Genomic DNA, 27,764 nt, shown 5'->3' on the forward strand with positions numbered 1-27,764 from the left:
ATCTCAGTTATTGTTAAAAGCGAGCTGCGCCTTGTGAACCATGTTGGTGAGAGGCAGGGAGTAGGCTGGAGGCAAGATCACTGGAGGAGGTTCATAACTACCAGGAGGAAGGTAAATCTTGGTTTGTAAGAGTTCAAGCTACTAGGTCTATCCTTGAAGGGAAAGGGGTATTTGTAAGAAAGTTGATAGGTTTCTACCCAAAGATGCTGGATCTAATAGGAAGACTGAGAGTGTTAGCAGTTAATCTAAGATCTTGACTGAAGAATCTGGATCTGGGCAACCGGGGGGCTGGGTCCCAACCTCGGGTGCCAGAGGCCCTGGGCGTTGCTAGGCAACTGGAAAAAGCCGCCCACACAGGTTCTGATCTTTGGCCCACTTCCGGTCTCTAGCTGGCTTTGACTCCAGCACTGTGGGGAGGACCTACCTGGCCAGAGGGGCCCACGAGCCAGAGGGCCATGGTGGAGAGGCAGGTGGGGCAGTTAGGAGCTCCAGGGACATCCTGGTCCAACTGAAGGACTGCTTCCTGTGCCGCCATGAAGAAGCTTTTCACATTATGGAGAAGGAAGGATGAGCCCCACAGTTCTTGCTCACACCTGCCCATAGGCAGGCCAGCCAGTATCGGTCCTCCAGCCCAGCCAGGCTACAACCTTAGAGATAAGGATTTAAAGAAACTTCACAAAGCTGCCTCGGTTGGGGATTTAGAGAAGGTGAAGGAGTATCTTCAGCTCAAGAAACATGATGTGAACATGCGGGACAGAGAACACAGGTGACCAGAGTGATGAAGGGAAGCATAGAGGGGAAGCTGGGGTCACTGGGTCCTCTAACCAGAAACAGGACTTGTCTGGACTACCCCACTGGTTGTCACTCTGAGTTTCCCATAGTGGAGAGGTCTGGGAACCACTGGCAGAGGGTCATACCCCCAACTTTCAGCTGCTTAGTTTTAGAAATGTTCACCTGGATATTTGAGGGCATTTGGGTCCTTCCCAATTCCCTCCACTCCTCCCACTGCCTTAACCTCCACTGGGCAATTCACCCTTTCCTCATGCTATGGTTTTTCTTCTTTGGTATATACTGTCCCCAGCCACTAAGATTTTCCGTATTCCTAATGTACTAATAGGAAAAGAGTAGAGGCGACTTCCCAGAACAGTGATTATTAAGATTTTAAGACTTTGAAAGAGCAAAACAATTAACTTTTTAATGTGGATCTCCTATGAAAATTTTTTTCAGTTGTAGAGTATCTTCAAAAAGCTCATCAACAACCACTTACTGCAAAAACAAAATTAATTTTATATGTTAAGAAATGAAGAGGTTATGTATTTGGCATTAATAACAGAAAATATGTACTATATGTGCCTACCTTAAAATCTTGTGGGGAGTTTTCAGGTCATAGGGTATATAAAGCGTCATCTTTCATTGTAATAGGGCAACTGGAAACTATGATTAGAGGATCTGTGTCCACTTGCTCATAGTTTTACCTCCTCTTTTAATAAAATCAGAGTTATCTCTTCAATAATTTATCTGACTTTTATCCTACACCACTCCTCTGAATTTCTTTACAGGGTCATCAATAACGTCAACATGACTTTATTCAGTGGTCAGTTCTCAGTCGTACCTGGCAGGCATCTCAGCCAAGTCTCTTACTTTCCTAGCAGTAGTATTTGAAATATCGTCTTGTCTTTCAGAACACTTGGTTCACCTGGCATTTCTTCTACTTCTGTGGACAGTTTTTTTCAGGCTCCTTTGCTGCTTTCTCTTCATCTTCCTGATTGGTAAATATTTGAGGGCTCAGACCTCAAAATAATTCTCTCTCTGTCTCTCTCATTTAATCCTGACTTGCCTGATGAAGAGAGATCGTCTGTAAGTGTATTCCAATGCCTTCCAACTTTTAATCTCCAGCTAGACCTCTCCCCTGAACTCTAGACTCATATATATACAAATGCCTACACTATCACTTGTATATCTAACAGGCTGTGGTGTGCTGGTAAATGTTATATAACAGGCTCTTGAGTGGGGGTGGGGAGAAGGGAAGAGAATCCCTGATTTCCACCTACCAATGTAATGTCAAGTGGCTCGAATAATTCCTGAAAATTTAACAATGGGCTTGTGAGAGCCGCTAGCTCCACCCCGTCACTGCTTAGGAATCTCAAACATCCACATACTGCGCTCCTGTTATTCCTCCTCAGATCTGCTCTTCTCTTTCTATAAATGCCAAATCCTTTCTTTCAGTTGTTTAGGCCAGAACCCCTAGAGTCATTCTTGACTACTCTCATTCTTTCACATCCTTCATCTCATTCAACAGTAAATCTTTTTGGTTCTACCTTCAAAACATGTTTAAAATCCAGCCATTTCTTGCCACCTTCCAAGGTACCACTGTAGTCAAAGCCACCATCATATCTTAATGAGAATTACTGCAGTGGCCTCCCAGGTAGTTTTCTGTCTTTTAACCTTTCCAATTTATTCTCCACACATTAGCCAGAATGATCCTCTAAAATGTATGTCAAGTGATGTCCTTCCTTGTCTTAACAACATCCACTGGATTTCCATCTCATTAGGGGTAAAAGCCAAAGTCCTTCCAAAGGCTCATACAACCCTACACAACCTTCACCCCCTCCCTGTTATCTCTCTGATCTTAGCTCCTACAACTCTCCCTTTCATTCATCTCCAGTTACCCTGGTCTTTTTAGTGTCCACAGAAATGCCAGACATGCAGTTAGGGCCTTTGGACTTGCTGGGTCCTTTGCCTGGAGTGCTTCCCCACCCAGATATCCACATGGCTTGGTCTCACTTCCTTCAGGTGTTTGTCATCTTATCAGTGAGAGCTTCCCTGGCTACTCTTCCAACAATTGCACCCCCTCTCCATGCTGACATTTTCTGTTCCTCTTCCTTGCCTGATTTTTCTCTTTAGCACTTAATACTGTCTGTTGTACCTTGTATTTTAAGTTTTTTTCATTGACCTCTTCCACTAGCCATGTATGATCCATAAGGTCAGGTATTTTTGTTTTATTTGCTGCTGTATCTTCATCACCTAGAACCTTGTCTAGCCATAGTAAGTGCTGAATTAATATTTTTTGATGAATGAATACATACATATATATACATACATAGATAAATATGATAATTTAAAGATATTACTCAGCAATAAAATGATATCTCTTATTAATAAAAGAAATGAAATTACTGATACATGCAACAACATGGATGAATCTCAAAAGTGTCCTGCTAAGTCAAAGAAACTAGATACAAAAGACTATATATCAAGTGACTCCTTTTATATGAAATTCTAGAAAGGCAAAATTATAGCCAAAGAAAGCAAATTAGTAGTTACCAGGTGTTTCATATGGGGACTGGAGGAAGGGGGATTGATTGTAAAGGGATATGAGGAAACTTTTTAGAGTGATAGAAATGTTCTTTATTATGTTTATGGTGGCAGTTATATGACTATATATTGGAAAAAACTCATAAAACTGTACACTTAAATTTTTTATAAATTATACCTCAATAAAGCTGAATAAAAAAAGTCTCAAACTCTATATTCTATTTGAATATTTGCGTGTGTGTGTGTAGAAAGACTGAGAATGGGATAAAATCTGAGAGGATACATACTAAAGTTAAAACACTATTTCTGAAGAGGAGATGAGATTTGGGCAGAGGAAGTAGGTAGAGTGAGAATGGTTATGGGAGACTTCTGTTTTGTGTTATTTGAATATTTTAAAAGGTGAATTATAGTGTTTTATTGAGGGCTGCATAAACTCATTTTAGAAGCATTGTGCAAATGTCCCTGATGCCTCATGCAACTATATGTACATATAAATAATGGCCTTATTGAAATAATATGCTAAATATGTTTTCTAGTAAAAATAATGATAATAAAAGTGGAAATTTCTGGTTAGGATAGAATGGGAGAAACACCATGACAGTTAATGAGCAGGTTGTTTTGAAGGCCATAGTGGCCCAGTAGGAATAACACTGTTTTTGGAATAAAAATCTGAATTTGAGGCCTTCCCTGCATTTGTGTGACCTTGACCCTACATCTCCTCATCTTGTCAAATCAGAACTATTACTAGATAGATGTTTTTTAAACCAAGATCTGCAAAGCCCCATTGAAGACTATTTCTTATTAAACCAGAGGAGCTCCCTGTTAATGTGCTTTGTTTATTTAGCTAATATTTATGTTTTTATTTTGAGTTCTGTGCCTAATGAGTTTGAAAGTGAATTGAAGATGTCTAATATCTCTCCTAGGTATAAAATTAAATTACTTTTATGGTTTTTATTTAAAAAGTCCCTCAGATCGGTAGGTTGCCTTGTAGGTGAAGGCTCAATTCCAAATGAACACTTTCAGTCATACTACTCAAAGGACCTACTCTTCTAGGTCCTTGTTAAACATTTCTTGTATTTTCTCCATTCTGTTTCCAAGATTTTGGATCATCTTTACTATCACTATTCTGAATTCTTTTTCAGGTAGACTGCCTATTTCCTCTTCATTTGTTAGGTCTGGTGGGTTTTTACCTTGTTCCTTCATCTGCTGCGTATTTCTCTGTCTTCTCATTTTGCTTAACTCACTGTGTTTGGGGTCCTTTTTTCACAGGCTGCAGGTTCGTAGTTTCCGTTGGTTTTGGTTTCTGTCCCCAGTGGGTAAGGTTGGTTCAGTGGGTTGTGTAGGCCTCCTGGTGGAGGGGACTGGTGCCTGTGTTCTGGTGGATGAGGCTGGATCTTGCCTTTCTGGTGGGCAGGACCGCATCTGGTGGTGTGTTTTGGAGTGTCTGTGAACTTATTATGATTTTGGGCAGCCTCTCTGCTAATGGGTGGGGTTGTGTTCCTGTCTTGCTGGTTGTTTGGCATAGGGTGTCCAGCACTGTAGCCTGCTTGTTGTTGAGTTGAACTGGGTCTTAGTGTTGAGATGGAGATCTCTGGGAGAGCTTTTGCCATTTGATGTTATGTGCGGCCAGGTCTCTGGTGGACTAATGTCCTGAACTCAGGTCTCCCACTTAGAGGCTCAGGCCTGATACCTGGCTGGAGCACCAAGATACTGTCAGCTACACGGCTCAGAAGAAAAGGCAGAAAAAATAAAGAAAAAAAGGAAAAAATAATAAAATAAAATAACAAAAATAAATTTTTAAAAATAAAAAAATAAGAAAAGAAAAGAAAGAAAGAAAGAAGAGAGCAACAAAACCAAAAAACAAATCCACCAATGATAACAAGTACTAAATAGTATACTAAAAAAACAAACAAAAATGGACAGACAGAACCTTAGGACAATGGCAAAACAAAGCTATACAGAGAAAATCACACAGAGAAGCATACACATACACACTCACAAAAAGAGAAAGAGGAAAAAAATATATATATATATAAAAACAGGAGAAGAGCAACCAAATCAATAAACAAATCTACCACTGATAATAAGCTGTAAATACTAAACTAAGATAAACATAAAACCATAAACAAATTAGATGCAGATTGCAAACCCAAAGTCTACAGTTGCTCCCAAAGTCCACCACCTCAATTTTGGGATGATTGGTTGTCTATTCAGGTATTCCACAGATGCAGGGTACATCAAGTTGATTGTGGAGATTTAATCCGCTGCTCCTGAGGCTGCTGGGAGAAATTTCCCTTTCTCTTTTTGTTTGCACAGCTCCTCGGGTTCAGCTTTGGATTTGGCCCTGCCTCTACACGTAGGTCACCTGAGGGTGTCTGTTCCCCGCCCAGACAGGATGGGGTTAAGGTAGCAGTTGATTAGGGGGCTCTGGCTCAGGCCGGGGAGAGGGAGGGGTACGGAATGTGGAGTGAGCCTGTGGCAGCAGAGGTCAGCATGATATTGCAACAGCCTGAGGCCGCCGTGTGTTCTCCTGGGGAAGTTGTCCCTAGATCCCGGGACCCTGGCAGTGGCAGGCTGCACAGGCTCTCACGGGGGAGGGGTGGATAGTGACCTGTGCTTGCATACAGGCTTCTTGGTGGCTGCAGTAGCAGCCTTAGTGTCTCATGCCCATCTCTGTTGTCCTCGTTGATAGCCACGGCTCATGCCCATCTCTGGGGCTCATTTAGGCGGTGCTCTGAATCCCCTCTCCTCGCGCACCACAACCAATGATCTCTTGCCTCTTAGGCATGTCCAGAGTTTTTCCCGGACTCCCTCCCGGCTAGCTGTGGCGCACTAACCCCCTTCAGGCTGTGTTCACTCAGCCAACCCCAGTCCTCTCCCTGGGATCTGACTGCTGAAGCCCGAGCCTCAGCTCCCAGCCCCAGAAAGTGAGCAGGCAATATTCTCAGGCTGTTGAGTGTTTGTTGTCACCAATCCTTTGCATGGGAATCTCTCTGCTTTGCCCTCTGCACCTCTGTTGCTGTGCTCTCCTCCATGGCTCCAAAGCTTCTCCCCCACCCACTCCCCATCTCCACCAGTGAAGGGGAAACTTTTCCTCCTTCACAGCTCCCTCCCACTGGTGCAGGTCCCGTCCCTATTCTTTTGTCTCTGTTTTTTCTTTTTTCTTTTGCCCTACCCAGGTACGTGGGGAGTTTCTTGCCTTTTGGGAAGTCTGAGGCCTTCTGTCAGCATTCAGTAGGTGTTCTGTAGGAGTTGTTCCACATGTAGATGTATTTTTGACATATCTGTGGGGAGGAAGGTGATCTCCCCATCTTATTCCTTCACCATCTTGAAGGTCTCCCTGTCACATAGGGTTTAGACTTCAATTGGAAGAGTGAAATATTCAGCAGGCGTGCAGCAGCCACGCAGTAGCCACTTCTGGAACACCTCCGGGGAATTACTCAAATGCCAATTACTTTCTCTCAGAGAAAGAGAAATTGGTTTTGTTTTTGCTTTTTGGTTTTTGTTTGTTTGTTTTAATGAAAAAAGGAAACTGGAGTCGGAAAGAGAATTATATCTAAAGATTGAGTAAAAGCCACCTACGTTCCTTGAGACTAAAATTTTGAGATATATATAACAGTGGGTGAAGGGGATGGATCAAAATGTTTTTTAGGATTTGCTATGCTACTGCAAGTATTTATTTTAGGTCAGCTTAAAGCCTTTCGGCCCCATACGTTCAGGTTGAAGACTGGAGAAACTTCCTATTACATAAGGAAATTTACCTTTAAGCCAAATTATGGATGTCAACAAAAAGGCTCATCAGTGCTTTTCCTGTGTCACAATTTCTGAGAAACCAAATTAGTTATCAGAAGTTTGTTTGGTAAGGATGGAATCGTGGCAAAACAAGGTAGATCATTTTGAGGGATATTTCATCTAGACCATGATGTCTGAGGAATCATTTTTGTTCTACAGAAAAACAAAGTATTCCTTTCCAATGACTGGGAAGTATGGGCTCCTTAAATTCATATATTCTTTACCATGAAGGATGTTAATCATGGATAACTTCTGGCTTCAGTCTATCACTTAGCTGACCATCCTCTTTCTGAGTACAGTCTTTCTTCAGAGAGAATGACATAATTGGTTAGGTTTCTGGTTTTTTGAATTATAGTTACAGTCTTGCCTTCCAGAGATTATATTCAGGTAAACTTGATTGGAGTTTTCATATTTCCAAATTGTTCAAAATTATTTTTATATTTTTTGGGTTTACTGCCATAAATGGTAAGTTATATCATCATGTTTGGATTTTATGAGCCTTGTTCTTTGAAAGTTACCTTATTTTCAAGTCCTTGTGGGCTACATTTTGCTACTCTTAGTGTCAATAACAGTTCTGTTTAGGTACCCATAAAGTACTTCTGAGGACCTAAAATGAAGTGGGAAAATGGCATCTAAAATCTTTTGTTCGGGACCTGGGCTACCTGTATATAGATTTTGTATTATGAAATTATCTTAAAATAAGGATATAAAGACATCACCTTCACAAATAAATAAAAGTTTGTTGAGGGTTAGTTCAGGCTAAAAGCTACAAAGTTTAAATGGAGCTCATTAGTATCTGTCATACCTCATGACTATATGATTGGTTTCTGGGAGGCTACATAGAATATGGTTCTTTGAGAAGTAGAAATTATTTTAATAACTGAAAATTAGGTTGGGATCTACAACTTAAAGAGTACTTAGGCTTTCACCTTTGTGTGCACTTCTTAGATGCAAATGACAGCTTTAATAGCTGAGCAAAGAGAAACACACACACTTAGGTGTAGTATGCCATGCAATAGGCAAACATAGGCAATGTCTTTTCCTCCTGTTATCTGGCACATGTATCTTAGGTTTTGGAGATCATTTCTAGACATAATTGGATGTCTAATTTTATCATTCTCCAAGGCTCATACTCCATTTTGCTGTTTGAAAAAAACCTATTGTTTAATGCATAGTTACATTTTCTTTGAAGTGAAACCAGTTAAATATTTGATCTTCAGGCATTTGCACAGCTCTTTTAATTCAGTAAAAAGCAATTATAATTAATTAAATTTTGTGTAAATATAAATAAGTACACAAAGCAAATACCTTAATAATATATGATCTGGCATGTTCTTGGGCATAGCAGATAACTTCTCAAAGTAAGACTTATCTGTAACTTTGTGTTTCATTATATTGATACAGAACAGCTTTGCACCTGGCCTGTGCTAATGGATATTCAAATATTGTATCTCTCTTAATTGAGAAACAGTGCAAAGTAAACGTCTGGGATGGTGAAAACAGATCTCCATTGACTAAGGTGTGCTGATTTTTCCTTTTCAATTGAATTACATTTGAGTTCTTCTCCTAGTTAACCTTTGTTATATTTCATATTTTAAAACATAGTATTAAACATTAGTTTAATATATCAGATCCTAAATAGTAAATTGGTTACCCGTCTATTCTTTTTGTACTGACAGGCAGTACAGTGTGACAAGGAGAGTTGTGTTACTATTCTTCTAGAACATGGCGCAGACCCAAACCTGGTGGATTTATATGGCAATACTGCTCTTCATTATGCTGCTTGTCATCAAAGTGACTCACTAGTTGCAAAACTGCTTGAACACAAAGCTAATCTTGAAGCTCAAAATAAGGTAGTCTTCTATTAAAAACAATACATTATATTTTAGAAAGCAGTAAAAGAAGGTATTCATTGCATATAATTTATATCTGTTGAGACACATGTTATATAAAACATGAATTTTAAAAAATGAAATTAGGGAGAAGGAGAAGGAGGATGAGATTATCAAATACTGATAAGGTTTTCCTTTTTAAAAAAACCTTTCTCCATTTCATTTCATATTATAATCTTGACCTCCAAAGCAACATGAGGTTTAACAATTATAACTGTTCAAAGAAGTACATCACATGAGAAATACTTGATTTCCTTATAAATGAACATTGATTAAAAATCATGAAGACTATGTCCTTTTATATTTTATTGGTATACTCGTGAATAATTACAATAGAGTAAAATTAGAAAATCACTTGTTATACTAAAAGTAATCCAAGTCACCTATTAAGACTTTATGGATAACTGATTAATATATGTTTTTAAGCTTCCTAACACTTTAGTTCACTGATACTTTATCTGCATGACAGGCCAAAATAAGTGCCAGCCTTGGAAGTTTAAATGAAACCCTAGGAAACTCAGCTGTAACAACATTACGAAATGTGAATTGATGGTTTGCAATACTTATGTTAAATTCTAGGTGCTCAGTAATTAAATACTCCAGAGTGCTCTTGCCCACAATTTGAATTAAGCCTAAAGCAGAAACTTCAATTTTATTTTTTGACTGGCCAACTATATTTTATTTTAGTATTATTTATTTATTTTTATAATTTTTATAGTTTTATTTTGATTTTTTGACAGGCATATATATATTCCTTTTTAGATTCTGTTCAATTATAGGTTATTACAGAGGTTTCTTATAAGCATACTTATTTTTTAAATTGAACTTAAATTAAAAGGCATGGAATGTTGGTACAATATTTTAAATAATCATTTTAAAATAATTTTTCCAGGATGGATATACTCCACTTTTACTTGCCATTACTGAAAATAATGCAGAAATGGTAGAATTTCTTCTGAAGAGTGGGGCAGATGTGAATGCTTCAGATAAGAATCAAAGGTATAATTAATGTTAAATAAGAGCATATAACTATAGGTATCTAACACATATGTTAAATTCTAGGTGCTCATTACTTAAATACTCCAGGCTGCTCTTGACCTCAGTGTGAAGTAAGCCTATATATATATATATCATATATGTATATATGAGACATATTTTTGAAACTGAAAAGATTTGGCCATATGATTTTGGACAAATTACCTAGATTCCCAGGATCTATTTATCTGTAAAATCAAACAGTTGGGCCAGATTGGTATGTAATTATTGCTATTATTATTTTTTAACATTAGAATCTTACACAGAAACTCAATCTCTAAATCCCAGATGCCGTAGTTAAATGGGGATAGGGTACCCAGAGTCCCAGACACTCCCCTCCATAGAATTTTTGAGACATCTCCCGGAAAACACTAGTGTTCCCAGGAGCAGGGGTTGAAAACCACTGAGCTAGCTGCTTCCTAGAGACTCTTATCTTTAGACTTCATGATATGATCTGTGATTAGCACACCTTTTTGAGTAGATCTGCCCCACATTTTACATTCTTGCCCCAACTCTTTTCCTGATCATACATTTAAACAGTAAATTTAGAAGACTCATTTTTTAAAAAGTACAAGACATGGTTAAGATTCATAAATGGACACATTTATATCTCTTGCTCCAGAACAGCCCTTATGATTGCTCTCAGTGATGAACCAACAAGTTTAGTCAGTCTTCTTCTTCAGCAAGAGGTGAACCTATCTTGTCAAGATATTTATGGATTCACAGCTGAGGAATATGCTTCTTTCAATGGTTTTACTATGTAAGTGATACTGCATATCTTTTAACAATTGTGTGGAATTTGAGCATAAGGAAAGAAACACGAACCCCAAAGTACAAAGCACACAATAGGGGTAAACACATGAAGAACTCTGGACCCATGGATCCACGAATGCTTGATTTTCGCTGTCAATATAAGAATGGCAATATAGGACCTAATCAATATAAGAACTGCAGGTAGGCTGAGTCTACAGATTAATAAATTCCCAGTGGCATGGGAATTTGAAGTATGCCAGAACAGGGATTCCAGCAACTAGTGACATACCATTAATAAAACATATGGGCAATAGAGGAGACTGGCAGTGATGGCTGGGTAGAAAGACCCTGAGTGCACCTCCTCTCATGGGTATACCCAAATTACAACTATTTACAAAACAATCATTGATGAAAAAGACTGGAATTTACCAGAAAAGATCTTCTACAACTAAAGATGTAAAGAAGGAACCACAACTAGATGGGTAGGAGGGGCAGAATCATGATATAGTCAAGTCCCATACCCCCAGGTGGGTGCCCAACAAGTGGGAGAATAATTACAATTGCAGAGGTTCTCCCAAGGGAATGAGGGGTCCAAGCCGAACACTGGGCTTCCCAGCCTGGCGGTCCTGCACCAGGAAGACAAGCCACCAGAGCATTTGGTTTTAAAGGCCAGCAGGCTTATTTTTAGGAGTCCCAGAGGGCTGGGGGGAATAGAGACTTCTCTCTTAAAGGATGTGCACAAAGTCTCACACTCTCCAGGACCCAGGGCAGAAGCAGTAATTTGAAAGGAGCCTGGGTCAGACCAGCTGCTGTTCTTGGAGAGTCTCCAGGAGAGGCAGGAGGCAACTAGAGTTCACCCTGGGGACACAGACGCTGGGGGCAGCCATTTTGGGAGCTTGTTCTATCACATGGACACTGGTGCTGGCAAGCACCGTTCTGGAATCATTCCTCTAGCTTATTGGCCTCAGGATGCAGTGCTGCCCTGGCCCAACAGTCTGTAGGCAACAGTGCTGGATGCCTCAGGTCAAGCAATTAATTAACTGGGCAGGAACACAGCCCAGCCCATAGCAGACAGGCTACTTTAAGACCTCTTGAGCCCACAGCTGCCCCTCGACAGGGTCCTGCTCACCAGAAGGCCCAGAACCCAGGCCCACACTCCAGTGCATAGGCACTAGACCTGGGACCCCCAGGGCCCTCCAGCCAGAGACCCTAGGACCCAGCTCCACCCACTAGTGGGTAGACACCAGCCACAAGACAACTGCAGCCCTGTAGCCTGTGGACCTGGCCCACCACTAGCAGGCCAGACCCTGCCCAGGGACCTGGTCCCACACACCAGCAAGCATGTTCTAGCCTTGGGACCAACCTCACCCACCAGCAGGCAGACAGCAGCCACAAGACAACCACAGCACTGCAACCTACAAATCCAGCCCCTCCACCAGCAGGCCAAATCCTGCCCTGTGACCAGCTGGGCCCTGGTCCCACCTACTACTAGGCCAACACAAGCTTGAAGACACCCTGGACCCTGTAGCCAACTGTGTCAGGAAGTGGCCCGACCCACCAGCAATTTGACACCAGCTCTGGGACTCCTGGGACCTGCAACCAGTCCCCAGGATCCAGCTCTGCCCAGCAGTAGGCTTGCACTAGCCCCAAGACCTGGTTTCATCCACCAGTGGGCAGGCAATAGCACCAGGGTCTTCTGGACCCTGACTTTGCCCACTAGGGAGCCAGCACTAGCTACAGGGCCCCCCAGGGTTCTATAGTCAGCCACCTCATAACCTGGCCCTGCCAACCAGAGGGGCAGGGCCTGGCAACGAACCAGACCAGGGGCCAACCAAGCCTACAAGACTGACCATAGAAATCAGCCTGCCACAATAGAATAGAAATCAGCCTGCCACATACAGCCCACATAAGGGGCACCCCTAGAGCATATAGCTATGGTGACAAGAGGAGAGTGCACTGCTGGGATGCACAGGCCTACAAAAAGGCCACTTATCCAAGGAAATGTAACCAACCTACCAGATACATAAAAATAAAAAGTGAATTAGGCAAAATGAGGTAAAAGGGAACATGTTCCAAATGAACGAAAAAGATAAAATCTCAGAATAACTAAGTGAAGTAGATAGGGAATCTACCCGAGAAAGAGTTCAGGGTAGTGATTGTAACAATGATCAAAGAACTCAGGAGAAGATGGATGCACAGACTGAGAATTTAGAAGTTTTTAACAAGGTGTTAGAAAATATAGAACAGCCAAACAGAGTTGAAGAATACAATGACTGAAACGAACAATCAAGTAGAAGGTATCAACAGTAGACTAAATGATACAGAGGAATGGATCAGTGAGCTGGAAGATAGAGTAGTAGAAATCACTGATGCTGAACAGAAAAAAGAATGAAAAGAGTTTAAGAGATCTCTGAGACAACATCAACCACACTAATATTCACATTACAGGGGTCCCAGAAGGAGAAGACAGAAAGGGGCTGAGAATATATCTGAAGACCAAATAGCTGAAAACTTCCCTAACGTGGAAAGGAAACACCTTCCAAGTCCCGGAAGGGCAGAGAGTCCCATATGGATTAACCCAAAGAGGAACACACCAAGGCACACTGTAATCAACATGGCAAAAACTAAAGATAAAGAGAGAATATTAAAAGCAGCAAGGGAAAAACAACAAGTTACATACAGGGGAACTCCCATAAGGCTATCAGCTGACTTTTCAGCAGAAACTCTGCAGGCCAGAAGGGAATGGCACAATATATTTAAAGTGATGAAAGGGAAAAACAAGGCCTTCATTCAGATTTGATGGAGAGAACAAAAGTTTTACAAAGAAGCAAAAGGTAAAAGAGTTCAGCACCACCAAACCAGTTTTGCAAGAAATGTTAAAGGAACTTGTCTAAACAAAAAAGAAAAGGCCACAACTAGAAACATGAAAATTATAAAAGGAAACAACAAATCAGTAAAGGCAAACATACAGGAACGGTAGGAAGTCATCCATGCACAAACCTAGTAAGGTTAAAAGACAAAAGTAGTAATATCATCTATATCCACAATAAGCAGTTAAGAGATACACAAAACAATTAAATATAAAACATGATATCAAAAATAGTAATTGTGAAGGGAGTAGAATAAAAATGTAGGGTTGTTAAAATGCATTTGAAATGTAGAGATCAGCAAATGGAAATCAAAAGAAAGCTGCATAGCAAAACTGATACCACACAAAATGGACTTTAAAACAAAGACTGTTACAAGAGTCAAAAAAGGACGTTACATAAAAATCAAGGGATCAATCCAAAAAGAAGATGTAATAATAGTAAATATATGTGCATACAACATAGGAGCACCTAAATACATAAAGCAAATATTAACAGACATAAAGGAAGAAACAGACCGTAACACAATAATAGTAGGGTACTTTAACACCCCACTTATATCAATGGACAGATCATATTCAGACAGAAAATCAATAAGGAAACACTAGCCTTAAATGACACATTAGACCAGATCAACTTAATAGATATCTAAAAAACATTCCATCCCAAAGCAGCAGAATACATGTTCTTTTCAAGTGCACATGGAACATTCTTCAGGATAGATCATATGCTAGGCCAAAGCAAGCCTCAGTAAACTTAAGAAAATTGAAATCATATCAAGAATCTTTTCTCACCATAATGCTATGAGACTAGAAATCAACTACAAGAAAAAAACTGCAAAAAACACAAATACATGGAGGCTAAACAGTATGCTACTAAACAACCAATGGCACTGAAGAAATCAAAGAGGAAATCAAAAAATACTTGGAGACAAATGAAAATGAAAAAAACCACAGTGAGATATCACCTGGATGAAGAAAAAGTGGTATATATATATATATATATATATATATATATATATATATATATATATATATATATACACACACACACAATGGAATACTACTCAGTCATAAAAATGAATGAAATTTGCCATTTGCAATACATGGATGGATTTGGAGAGTATTATGCTTAGTGAAATAAGTCAGAGAGAGACAAATACTATATGATATCACTTATTTGTGGAATTTATAAACAAACTAGTGAACATAACAAAAAAGAAACAGACTCACAGACATAGAGAAAAAACTAGTGGTTACCAGTGGGGAGGGGAAAGGGGGCAGAGGCAAGATACGGGTAGGGGATTAAGAGGTGCAAACTACAGTGTATAAAATAAATAAGTTACAAGGATATACTGTATAGAACAGGGAATATAGCCAATATTTTACAAAAACTATAAATGGAGTATAACCTTTAAAAATTGTGAATCACTATGTTGTACACCTGTAACTTATATAATATTGTACATCAACTACACCTCAATAAAGAAAATAAATGTATGGGCAATAGAGTTGGGCAAAAGATGATTAATCCACACAAGCCCCTTTCATTGTTTTTACATATTAGTAATGTAAATATTTTGTTTGTTTTGAATATTATTGTTAATTTGTTATTAGCTAACTATAGTTTAAGTTTTCAGAATTCTTAAGTATATTCTCATTATACCCAAAAGATAAAACTTTTCATGATGAACATGAATTTCTGATTTTCATAGTCAATGAGAAATAAGATGCAATGAACAGAAATTATTTTATAGCTAATGAAATTAAACAACATATAGAATATGTTCTTTATAATTTTAAGGGCAATTTTAAATTATACATAGATATTTTTTCTAGTTTATTGTTTTCTTATTCTTCTTCCATCTACTTTATTTACATTTTAACAATACCTTTTAATCATTAATTTCATATGAAAATCACGGGGAGAGAGAACGAGAAGGGGGAGAGGGAAAGTAAAATAATTTTCATATATACATTCAAATGTTTATTTTAAACGTCTTAATTGAACTTTAGAAAATAAGGAATTCATAATCTATTAAACATGTCAACCATAATTGAATACAGTATTTCCATCTTTGCAATATTGGACATGTGTACTTTGTTTTACCTTGGTATAAGCAAACCATATGTTTAAAAATTTAAATAAAATAAAGAGATAAATTACTGGTGAATATCTGTAGTATAAAAAGGATTATTTGCTTTATAACAAGGGTTCCTAACTGTTCATTCATCTCTTAAAAACTTTGGATATATGAAACTAGGAGACACATATATCTATACAATAATATATTTATTGGTCTGAAAACAGTACTTATGTATCTAAATAACTTGTTTACATCTATATGTCTTTTGAAGCTATTATTGGGTAGGTAGATCAGTAGGAAATTTCACAATCTTCTTTCATCTCCCCGAAGTGGTTTTTAGAACATTCTTTTTGTAGTTTGCTCCATCACTAATTTAAGAATAAATGAGTATGGAATTTTCATCATCTCAATATTACTTTAATATCGCCAATGTTGAAAATTCTAAGAGCATTATATTACTTTTCTTTTTTCCAAAGAGGTAAAAGGGAAGAGAGGTAATTTCCTAATGACTAAGCAATTACGTTTAGGATGTGAAAACTATCAGCATATAATAAAAATTGCAAATGACTTTAAGCTGCAATCTAATGCCCCCATCCTCTTTTTTTGTTTTTGCCCTTCTTTTATAATGGTAACTAAGCTTTCTGTAATTGTGACTTTTGTTGGTTAAGTAGCTATTGCCTATCTACCATAGTGAGTACACAGCCTCTATTTTTAGTATCATTTGTTAGCTCTCTTTCCTGGTACATAAGGTCTACTGCTTTATTCAGAGTGGAAACATAGAATAAATATGTTTCTCATATACATAGTTTTTTAAAAATAAGTGAAACTGTCTCAAATGAGGGAATTATATTTAGATATTTATTTTACAGTTAGCTTTACCCCACACATTGCCTCATTCCTTTCACTGAAATTCTGAAATCATATGTCTATTAATGAGTGGCTAGAATGGGCTCTTTTCAGGCATGGAGAAAAGGTTTATTCTTTACTGGATATGGTTCAGTCTTAGACTGAGTTAAATGTCTTCACTTTGTCAATTTACTGTTAAGCCCAAGTGTTATGAGCTGAACTGTGTTCCCCCCAAATTCATGTTAAAGTCCTTTCTCACGGTGCCACAGATTTTGGATAACTACATTTGGAGAAAGGGCCTTTAAAGAGTTGTTATGTTAAAAATGACTGTGCATTAGGGTGGTCCCTCATCCAATTTGACTGGTGTCCTTATAAGAAGAGGAGATTAGAGGGACAATTTATGTGAAGAGGCAGCAAGAGGACAGTCATCTACTAGCCAAGGAGAGAGGCCTGGAACAGACAGATCCTTCCTGTGGCCCTCATAGGAAACCAGCCCTACTGGCACACTTGATCTTGGACTTCCTGCCTCCAGAACTGCAAGTAAATAAATTTCTGTTGTTTAAGCCACTCAGTCTGTGGTATTTTGTTATGGGAGCCCTAGAAATCTAATATACCAAGTATAACTTAAGCCACTTTTTCTACCTTGCCAGTGGCTTATCTGTGGTTATAGGAAAAAAAGAAGTGCCAGAAAATGGGAGTATGTGAAATAAAAATGGCGTCTATTGATGGAGTTGGCTTGAGAGGAGGCTTGAGGTCAGCTCTGTGTGATATGCTTGGAAAGGCATTAGCTAATGTCTACAGTTTTGACTTGATAATTAGGTATCATGAATTGAACTGAATATTTATGAATGCTGGAATTCATATATATTTTCTCTTTGTGGATAGATATCACGAATTAATTGCTAATTATGAAAAGAAGAATGTTAAACAGATATCTAACTCTACAAATACAACTTTGGACTCTATATCTGATACAGAAGAACTGGAGGAAGGTAAGAAGATACAAAATGGACAAGTAGTTTTCCTTGTTGATTTTTATTTGTTTGGTTTTTAAGAAGGGACACGGCTTTTGCCAATAATATCTAGATTTGAAATTTTCTCCTATTTTTAATGGTAAATATTTTTAAGCATCGTTCTTAGGAATATTGGTGATTAAAATATTCTGACACTGTTGAATGAAAATGTAATGTAAAAATATACTGAATGATTAAGACATTTTTATTCAGTCTTTTGAATAGTTATAAAAAACACTTTTTTGCATGTATATAGAGATTTTCAAGATATACAACTATTAGTATATTTTTATTTTATTCTCAAAATACTTCACATAAGTATATTTGAAAATAGTTAATATAATATATACCTAATCATTACACAAAACTTAAAATTAAGTAACAGTATTTGGGAAGATTTGAAAACACCATGCATTAAAATAATTTTTGGTGCTTATTTTAAAAAATACATACAGTTATTTAGGTCTGTAAAACACAGCTTTTGTGTATGTGTGTGAATATGTCTTATGTTGGCATTTAAAAAATGTTGGATGAACTAAAATGTCATACATTTATTCTCTATATTCACTAGCAACCACACTTCCACCCTACCCTTCACCTATAGTGTAAAAAAGAAAAAAGAAAGAGAGAGAGAGCCTGATGAAAATAGGAGATCATTTAAATGCCACAGCTGTTCAAACACTCTCTATCCCCCCAAATGTATAATTATGATACTTAGAACAATGCTTGGCCCTATTGATTCTAGGTGAGTAAATTTAAGAGAGAATTTCCCTAATTTCTCTTTTATAAACTTAATCTTATAATCTTTCATGAAATTTTGGCTTTTTGGACTCTTGATCTACATCTTCATATCTCCCTCTCCTACAACTTCTTGTCTGCCTCTTTTTTAATGTCCACACAGCTATACGAAGTAAAGAATTTCCGTGATTTTATACTTCATTTCTTTAGGGAAATAAAGCAGTAGAACCTATAGAAACACCTCTCCTACATTTTGTGTATCTCCTGAGGGCAAACAAAACCACTCTGAATCCTTTTACCCTGGCAATATATGTTTCTAGTTTCTAGTGAATTTTAAAATTTCACTATAATGTATCAAAGCATAATAGAAATATTAGGTCAAGAAAATTATCCGAAGACACTGCAAAACATGGCAAACTTAAAAAGTTATATTTCTGTCAGATTCAAAGGGGGTAACTTATTTTAAAATGACTATAAAATGCAGAAGTATCAATGCTAAATTATAATTGTGTTGTAGCTGAGACATAGAATTTAAGAAATATACTTAGGAGTGAAAATATTTGAACATAAATGAAGACATTAAAAATATCACTTATTTTCCAGACGTGTAACCTCATTTCTACAAATCCTTTGCTGCTGCTTGGATCAGAAAAGTCTATTTTGAAAGAGCAGTTAAGTGAACTATCACAGAATTTTTGCTGACTACTCAATGAAGAAAAGTTTGGTAAATGGAGAGCCATTTTCACCTTAGAAGATGTGAAGAAATTTCAAAAGACAAACATCTATATTGTGACCCATCAGTTGAAAAAAAGAAATTTGTGTTAAGCATATGGGCAGAAAAAAACCTTTTAGTCAAAATATTAAATGAGATATTAGTAAAAGTAAACTTTGCAACATACTGTCTTAAGCACGCATTAGAACATTCAAATAAAGTAAAAAATTAACATTCCAGCTACAAAATAGAGGAAAAAATAGAAATAATCCTGTGTAAATGGAAATTCTGTTTAATTTACAAGGCCCATCATTGATAAAGCCTTTTTGATTTTTTAGAAATACTATATTAATATGTATCCAGGGTATTAAAGAAAAAAAATGCATCACCCATAGTCTCATCACTCAAACAAAACATTTGTCAAATTTTGGGCATGTTTTTGTAGTCTTTTAAAATTTGCTTAGCTTTTTTTTATCTCAGAGGAAATTTATAATTTTGCATTTTTCTTTTTAAAGACACAGTATATAGTTCACAGTTTTCACTGTGCTGCTTGCCATTCCTTAAACACATGCAGCATGGTCTGGCTTCAGGACTATTCCCTGGAAGACTTCTTTAGCTGTCTCCTGGGACAGCTTCCTCGCCTCACATGGGACCTCAGCGCAGCCTTCTGTGGCTGCCCTGCTGTTCATCTCTTACAGTGTTTTATTTTCTGTCCCTTTCCTCCTTGCCTTTTGGATTGCAAACTCCATGAGAGCTTGAACTTTTTGTTCATAGTTAAATCCCCATCACTTATAAATGCCTGGAGTAAAGTATTCAATTTGCTGAATACATAATAACTCAAGCGTGTCAGGCACTATTCCAAGCATTTCACGTATCTTAACTCATGTAGTCTTCACAGTCTGGTTGAGGTAAGTACTATTTGTATCCTCATTTTATGATGAGGATATTGAGGTGCAACAAGGTTAAATGACTTGCTCAAAGTTCCTGAGCTAGGAAGCTGAGAGCGGGGATATGAACCCCTGCACTCTGGATTTGAACCTACCCAGTCTGACTCCAGAATTTGCTGCATTAATCAATATACCATACCATCTCTCTCATGAACAAATGAATATGTATCATCCTTATAAACTCGATTTTTAATGGCTCAGAGGAAAGCTTTGTGCATTATTTGCAATGTATTTAAAGCATTCATTCATTTAAATATATTTGTTGAACTCCCCACTAGTGCTAGGAGGTGTGGAAGAGCCAAAGTGGAGGAAAAACCTGACAATTCCTGACAGCAACTCAACACACATTTAATTTTCACTATGGTTTAGATCAGTGGTTCTCAACTGGCGGCAACTTTTTGTCCCCCAGAGGATATTTGGCAATGTCTGGAGAGAATTTTGGTTGTCAGCACTATGGAGGAATACTGCTAAATAGCCCATAATGCACAGGACAGACCCCTACAAGTCCTTATCGGGTCCCAAATGGCAACAGTGCCCAGGCTGAGAACCTCTGATCTCAATTCTATATTATGTACTGGGGTACAAAGAAGAAAAAGGTGTCTTATATCCTCTGCCCTCAATGATCTCACAAATGTTTAGTCTGGCCCCCACCCCAATCTTTGTCAACTTCCAAGTTAATGAAGATCAGGCCTTTACTATTGGGTTAGCCAAAAATTTCATTTGGGTTTTTCCTAAGATGGTATGGGAAAACCCGAATGAACTTTTTGGCCAACCCAGTATTAGCATGGGAGAGGGAGTGATAAACTATTAATACTTACAGCAGGTTAGGGTGGGTCAGAGGTGATTCAAAATAAAAGAGAAACCTTTCGGCTGGGCTTGCCTTCATAAGTAAAGTTTCTCTGGGTGTTCCAAACAAAATGTACCCATCATAATAAAAGTTAATTCATAATAGATACACAAGCCAAGGACCCAAGAAGCAGAGGACGGAGAGATCATTTATGGAAACTTACCCAAGGTTAACCTTGGTGGAGAAGAGAGGGTTTGAATCAGGTCCTGAAGGCTGGATGGAATTTTGACATGGGACATCTCAAAAAAAACCAGACAGGATAGAGAAAGAACTTTGATATTTTATAATTGAATTTGTGTCCATCTGGGGAAAATGCATACTTTAAAACAGTATGTTGTAGGGCAGGTGTAGTACAGCAATATTTGACTTGAGTTTAATTGCCAGCTCATTGTTTTTAATTCTCTCAAGTATTTAAAATCTTAGAATGCTATTACATTGAGAATTCCTTTTCAGTGTGTCTGGTAATGTCTAAAATAGAGCACATTTACTCTTAAGAAGTTTAACAACAGAAAACACCTATTTAATATATACCCAACTTTAGGTGAATATTTAAATTTCCTCTAGGCAGCCATATAAATAGACTACTTTTCTCACTCATGTGGACAGCTTGGAGGAATATCGTTCTTTATGATTGAATCCTCAAACTTTACCCTTCCCCTTCTCATCCCAACCAAACTAGGGTGATGCCATAGGTTGTGAAGGCCACCCTCTTGGAGGGAGCAGGTGGTACTGGCCAAAGTATGTGTTCTGACACAGGTCTGTGCCAAAGGAAGAAAGGGCACATTTCTAATTTTCAAGGGTATTTCTAATGGGCTAGGGGTGGCCCTGTCTTAGCTCCATCACAAACTCTGCTGAATTTGTTCCCTTCGTTGTCTCTCTACAACTGTAGCCTCTGCTGGCATCAGCCATCTCCTGGGTGCTGATGCTACCCTACTGTCTTCCAGAAACCCATGGACCATGTCTTTGCCTGGGCTATAGATCCATCTTGTTTTAACCTCATTTCCATATAAAACAAGTCCTTCCCAGTTTTGATGGAGGGTGCCATCTTTTTGTGTTTGTCTAGTCTTCTATTGCCAAAGAGTCAATTTCTATGCCCACCGATCTCACTCAGAGCCCCTCTGCTCCTTAGTTTTTCAACTTTCCTTAATGCTATATTCCTGGATTAGCATCATGGAACACAAACTATGGGAACTTGGGCAAGAATCTCAACCTTTCTGAACTTGTTTCCTCATCTGAAAAACTTGTTGTGAAAGTAAATGAGAATGAAATTATTCAGCACAGTACCTGATAAAGAGATGTCACTTATAAAAATGTTAGTTTACTTTCCTTTTACTTTGGGTTGAATAAATAAAACTGTAACAAGTTTTTTCTTCTGTTGTTTTTCTCCTGGGCTTACTGTTTCAGTTCTGTGCAGACCTTAATGCAAAACTCACCGTACACTATAGATTTCACCAAATTTCACATGACACCAGGTTTTTTTTTTATTATTTTCCTAGTATGACTGTAGTTTTATAGTAGATTATAGTAGATTGTAATATTGTTCAGCAGTATCCACTCTTTCTCCCTGACCCTATTCCCTTTCCCACTGACTTGATTTACCCATGTGACTTCCAGGGGTGGGAGTGACAGGTTGCCTTTTTCTAGCAGAAGCCCATCACCCTCTTGCATTCTTACCATCCTACATGAGAACAGCATGCTTAGATAGTAGCTACTTCTTCAGCCTGGGTCCCAGCAGGAGACTCAGTGCAGATCTAAACTAAAGCCTAACTGATATCAGGAACCCAGGTAGGCCCAGCAGAGCCACAGCCAATACTCATAAGTGAGAAATAACTGTTCATTGTTTAAGCGACTGAGACTTTGGGATTGTTTATTGTCCCAGCAAAAATTGACTAATACAGAAACCATGGGGAGAGAGTCACAGCATACAGCTCCTGGCATTTCATTCACTCAGTCCCCAGGACAAGTACTCTTGTCCTATTCTGGTTTCCACATCCCCCCATCCCCTAATTGTCTCATAGAAGCTCAGTCTTGCACCCCCAATTGGTCTCTTTTATTACGCAGGATTATTTTCCTCTTGCCAGTGAAACTTGGAAGAGACTTGTCACTTTCACAGTGTGTATCCCACTGGCAATGTGCTCATCGAAATACCTTGTCAAGAAATCAGGCCTTTCTCCACAATTATTTTACCAGCTACAAGGAAACAAATTTTCATTATGTGTAACATAAGATGGATGCTTTTATCCTGCAGTCTTTTCTGAGATGTAAGTGAATCTTACTCAGGTTTAGGTAGTTACCTTCTTGCTTTAAAATAAATATCTGATATTTCTTCTTTACGGAGTTGCATTAGTTTCTAATTGGTGCTGTAACAAACTACCACAAGCACAGTGGCTTAAAACACCACAAGTTTTTTATCTTACAGTTCTAGAGGTCAGAAGTCCAAAATGGGTCTCACAAAACTAAAATCAAGGTATCAGCAGAATGTGTTGCTTTCTGGAGGCTCTAGGGGAGCATCTGTTTCCTTGCCTTTTCTAGCTTCAAGATGCTGCCCACACTGCTTGGCTCCTGACTCCCAGATATCGAATTACTCTGATCTCTGCTTCTGCCTCACATCTCTTTCTCTGGCTCTACAGCCTCCCTTATTCACATATAAGGACTCTTGTATTTGCTTTGGGTCCACCTAGAAAATTCAAGATAATCTCCCATCTCAAGACCCTTAACATAATCATATCTTTTTTTCCCTGTGTAATAACAGATATCTTGTGGAGAAGTACTTTTTGATGATAGCCATCCTAACAGGTGTAAAGTGATATCTCATTTTGATTTGCATTTCCCTGCTGCTTAGTGATATCAAACCTCTTTTCATGTACCTGATGGCCATTTGTATGTCTTCTTTGAAAAACTGTCTATTCAGTCCCTCTGCCCATTTTTTAATCAAGTTGTTAGCTTTTTTGTTCTTGAGTTGTATAAGTTCTTTGTCTATTAATCCCTTATCAGACATATGATTTGTAAATATATTGTCCCATTCCATATATTGCCTTTTCATTTTGTTGATTGTTTCTTTTGCTGTGGAGAAGCCCTTTAGTTTGATGTAGTTCTACTTGTTTATTGATTTACATGAACATCTGAAATATCAAGGCTATTGACCTATTATTCGTCATGTTATTGCATGTGATAGAGTATGCAGAGATGACTTTATTTTGGTTAAATAGATCTTAAGTCAGTGATTCCTTACAGTAATTGACTCTATCCATAATAATATATTCATCCTTCACTGAACTGTTATGCTATTTGAATATTTCCTCTTTTTATGATCATTAATGTTTCCCTTCTAGACAAATTTTTTACTCCTAAGTGATTATAGTGTTTTAAAATCTAGACCATTTTACTCACAGGACTGCTTATGGTACATTTTCATTTTATTTATTCCTACTTCAATTATTAATATTTGTGGACCTATTGCTTAGTCTCCATAACTGAGAAACATTTCCCCTGCATAGCCATTCTTCTATTTATTTTTGTTTTGTTTCTGATTCATAAATAATTATAAGGGAATAGGAATTTGGAAGGATTTTCTTCCTGGATAAAGATTTAAGGTGGTTTTAAGATATTTTATTTAGTACTTGCTTCATTTGTAAGAAAGAAAAAAAATCTGCCTTTTCTTTTTAAGAAGATCTATAATTCTATAAATTTTGTTTTCTGTTGTGTTTCCTAATGTAATTGTTTGCCATCTAGTGGACAACCTAAGTTACTGCTCAGTTTTATAAAATAGGGTTCTATGTAAGATATCTAGAGATAGAGATGGAAATTGATCAGAGATATTCTGGGGCAATGTATGTTTCCATTAGTGTGTACCAGTTCAGATTATGTAGGATTAAAATGCTTAATCTTTTTTTTTGTTTTGTCCTTGTAGGCTGATATTAGAGATACTTATCTTTATCATAGATAAAGCAAATTGTTCAGGAACTGAGAATTAAAAACTAATTTATATAAAAGTAAGCAATAATTCTTTAAAAGAACCAGTACTACTTGGGGAGAGGAGGTGATCCTGTAGATAGGATAGGTGGGGAGATCAAGGGGTCTAATGAGAGATGGAGAAGTGAAGGGGAAAGGGGAAAAGGATACATAGAGAGAAAGGATGGGTGGGGATCATTACAGAGATGGGGGAATACCTGAATAGGTAGAAAGGAGAAATAGCTAAGAAAGAACAAAAGGATCTGCGACAAAGAGGCAACTAGACAAAGTTGAAATGGAAAGGGCATAAAAAATGTGTCCAAGAGGAAAAAAAAATATTGAATTAAAAATGACCTGAGAGAATAGAAATGGTGCTTTATTTTGCAATGTGTGTCAGCTACCTAGAAGCACCACCTCTGATTCTGTCTACAAGATTCTAAGAAAGTGTCCCATAGATCTTACTTCCTGATTTTTATGATCAATGTACAGACCTAGATTATACATGCACGTGTGTTGACTGATTTTTTCCTTTTGCCTTTTTCATATTTAGAGTTCTCACAGCACAGGGAAACAGTAAGGGTGTTGTGCTTCTTTTACTAGGAACTATTATTTCATTTGGGATTTTGTTGAAGTATTCAACCAGCAGTGAACTATTACAAGTAGAAGTTAGGACTCCTGATTGCTTTGAGCAATTAAGCAACTGAGGGCGCTGGGGAATAACGTTAATCAAGGTACACTTTAGAAGTCTATTATTCACAAAAAGAAGTCAGGTGTTTCATTCAACAAATACTTAATTGAGTTCCCATTATATGTCAGGCCTGTACTAGACATGGGAGTATAAGACAAAAAAAATCTTACAGTCCAATAAGATTTTTTAGTTAACTGGAGAGGTTACAGACTGAAAACTCTTATCCTTCTTCTTTAAGAAATTATGTTTTGTATGAGTCTGCGTGCCTTGTGTGATAGGCAGAATTATAAGATGACCCTCAGTTATCTATGCCTTCAGTGTGGATGGAACCTGTGAATATAATGACATACTGTTCTTGTGATTATACTACCTTCAAGGACAAAAGGGAGATTATCTTGTCTGGGCCTGATCTAATCACACGAGTCCATTAAGTCTAGACCTAGAGGTCAGACACAGAAGAAGTCAGAGATGTAAGTATGAGAGAGATTTGAAAAGAGGGAAATTCTGCTGGCTTTGAAGATAAAGAGGCCATGTGGTAAGAACATGAGAATGGACTCTAAGAGCTGAGGGCATCCCCTAACAAAGAGCCAGCAAGAAAAAAAGAGATCTTAGTCTTGTAGACAAACCACTGAATTCTTCCAGCCCATATATGAGCTTGGAAGAGACCCCTAAGCATGAGGTAAGAATGCAGCTTATGGATATCTTGATTTGAAACCCAGAGTAGAGAGGATATAAAAGTGTACTAATATAAGGTTCTTATATTACATATGAAATGTTGAAATATTATTGAAAGATAGACTGTGATAATGTGTGTGTGTGTGTGTGTGTGTGTGTGTATTAAATACAAGAGCAACCACAAAATTAAAAAAAATAGATATACCCCAAAAGTAAATAGTGGAGATGAAATAAAACCATTTAAAAGATATATTCAGTTATTCCAAAATAAGGTAGGAAGAGATAAAAAGGCCAAAAAAGTGGGGATAATTAGAAAACAAGTAACATAGGGCAGATTTAAATTTAAACATACCAATAATTTGTTAAATGTAAGTGATCTAAACACCTCAATTAAAAGGCAGAGAGGGCTTCCCTAGTGGTGCAATGGTTGAGAGTCCGCCTGCCGATGCAGGGGACACGGGTTCGTGCCCCGGTCCGGGAAGATCCCACATGCCGTGGAGCAGCTGGGCCCGTGAGCCATGGCAGCTGAGCCTGTGCGTCCGGAGCCTGTGCTCCACAACAGGAGAGGCCACAACAGTGAGAGGCCGGCATACCGCAAAAAAAAAAAAAAAAAGGCAGAGAATGTCAATATCAAATAAAAAAGCAAGACCCAATTCTATGCTCTCTATAAAACACCCACTTTAAAACAAGGACAAAGAAGAATTAAAAATAAAACAAGAAAATAATATGCCATGTAAATGAATCAAAAGAAAACTAGAGCAGCCTTGTTAATGTTAGATGAAGTAGATTCAGAACAAGAAATACTATCAGGGATAAAGAAAGACTTTGCATAATAAAGGGTTTATTTAATGAAGAAGACTTCCAACCCTAAATGTGTATGTATATAGTAACAGAGATTCAAAATACATTAAGTAAAACGGATACAATTAAAAAGAGAGACAAATCTACAATTATAGTTCCAAACTTCAATACTCTTCTTTCAATAATTTATAGAAAAAGGAGACAAAAACATCAGCAAGGATATAGAAACACTATCACCCAATTTTATATAATTGACATTTATAGAACACTCCACCTGCAATAGTAGAATACAATTTTTTTTCAAGTGCACATAGAACATTCACCTAGACTGCCATATTCTGGGCCATGATGTATATCTCAAGAGATTTACAAATATTAAAATATCACAAGTATGTTCTAATGGCAATAAAGAAACTTGAAATCAACAAAAATATATCTAGAAAATCTTTCAGTATTTGGAAATGAAACATCATACTTCTAATTAACTAAATGACAAAAAATCACAAGGTAAATTAGAAAATATATTGAATTAAAAGAAAATGAAGTGAGAACTTATCAAAATTTGTGGGATGCTTCTGGAGCAGCTTTAGCAGGACAGTTAAAACAGTATTTAGAGGGAAAGTTATAGCTATCCATGCTTATATTAATAGAAGAAGAATTGTCTCAAACAAATGATTTAAGATTACACCTTAAAAACTAGGTGAAAAATTACAAAGAAAGCATAAGGAAAGAAAGAAATGAAAAGCAGTTATCAATGAGATAGCAACAAAAATCAGTGAAACTAAAATTACTAAATCTATAGCCAG

At 37.6% G+C, this 27,764-nt stretch overlaps 1 protein-coding gene across 1 annotated transcript; it reads left to right on the forward strand.

Annotated features, from left to right (window-relative positions):
• Window positions 1-533: 533 nt before the first annotated feature.
• Window positions 534-10,802, forward strand: ANKRD7 (ankyrin repeat domain 7). The gene is given in 7 exon segments (XM_060019789.1): window positions 534-579; window positions 631-766; window positions 8,512-8,626; window positions 8,787-8,960; window positions 9,892-9,998; window positions 10,657-10,747; window positions 10,749-10,802. Coding segments are annotated over 7 exon segments (723 nt in total).
• Window positions 10,803-27,764: the final 16,962 nt, after the last annotated feature.

This window comes from Delphinus delphis, chromosome 9 (genome assembly GCF_949987515.2).
Source record: "Delphinus delphis chromosome 9, mDelDel1.2, whole genome shotgun sequence".
NCBI classification, from domain to species: domain Eukaryota; kingdom Metazoa; phylum Chordata; class Mammalia; order Artiodactyla; family Delphinidae; genus Delphinus; species Delphinus delphis.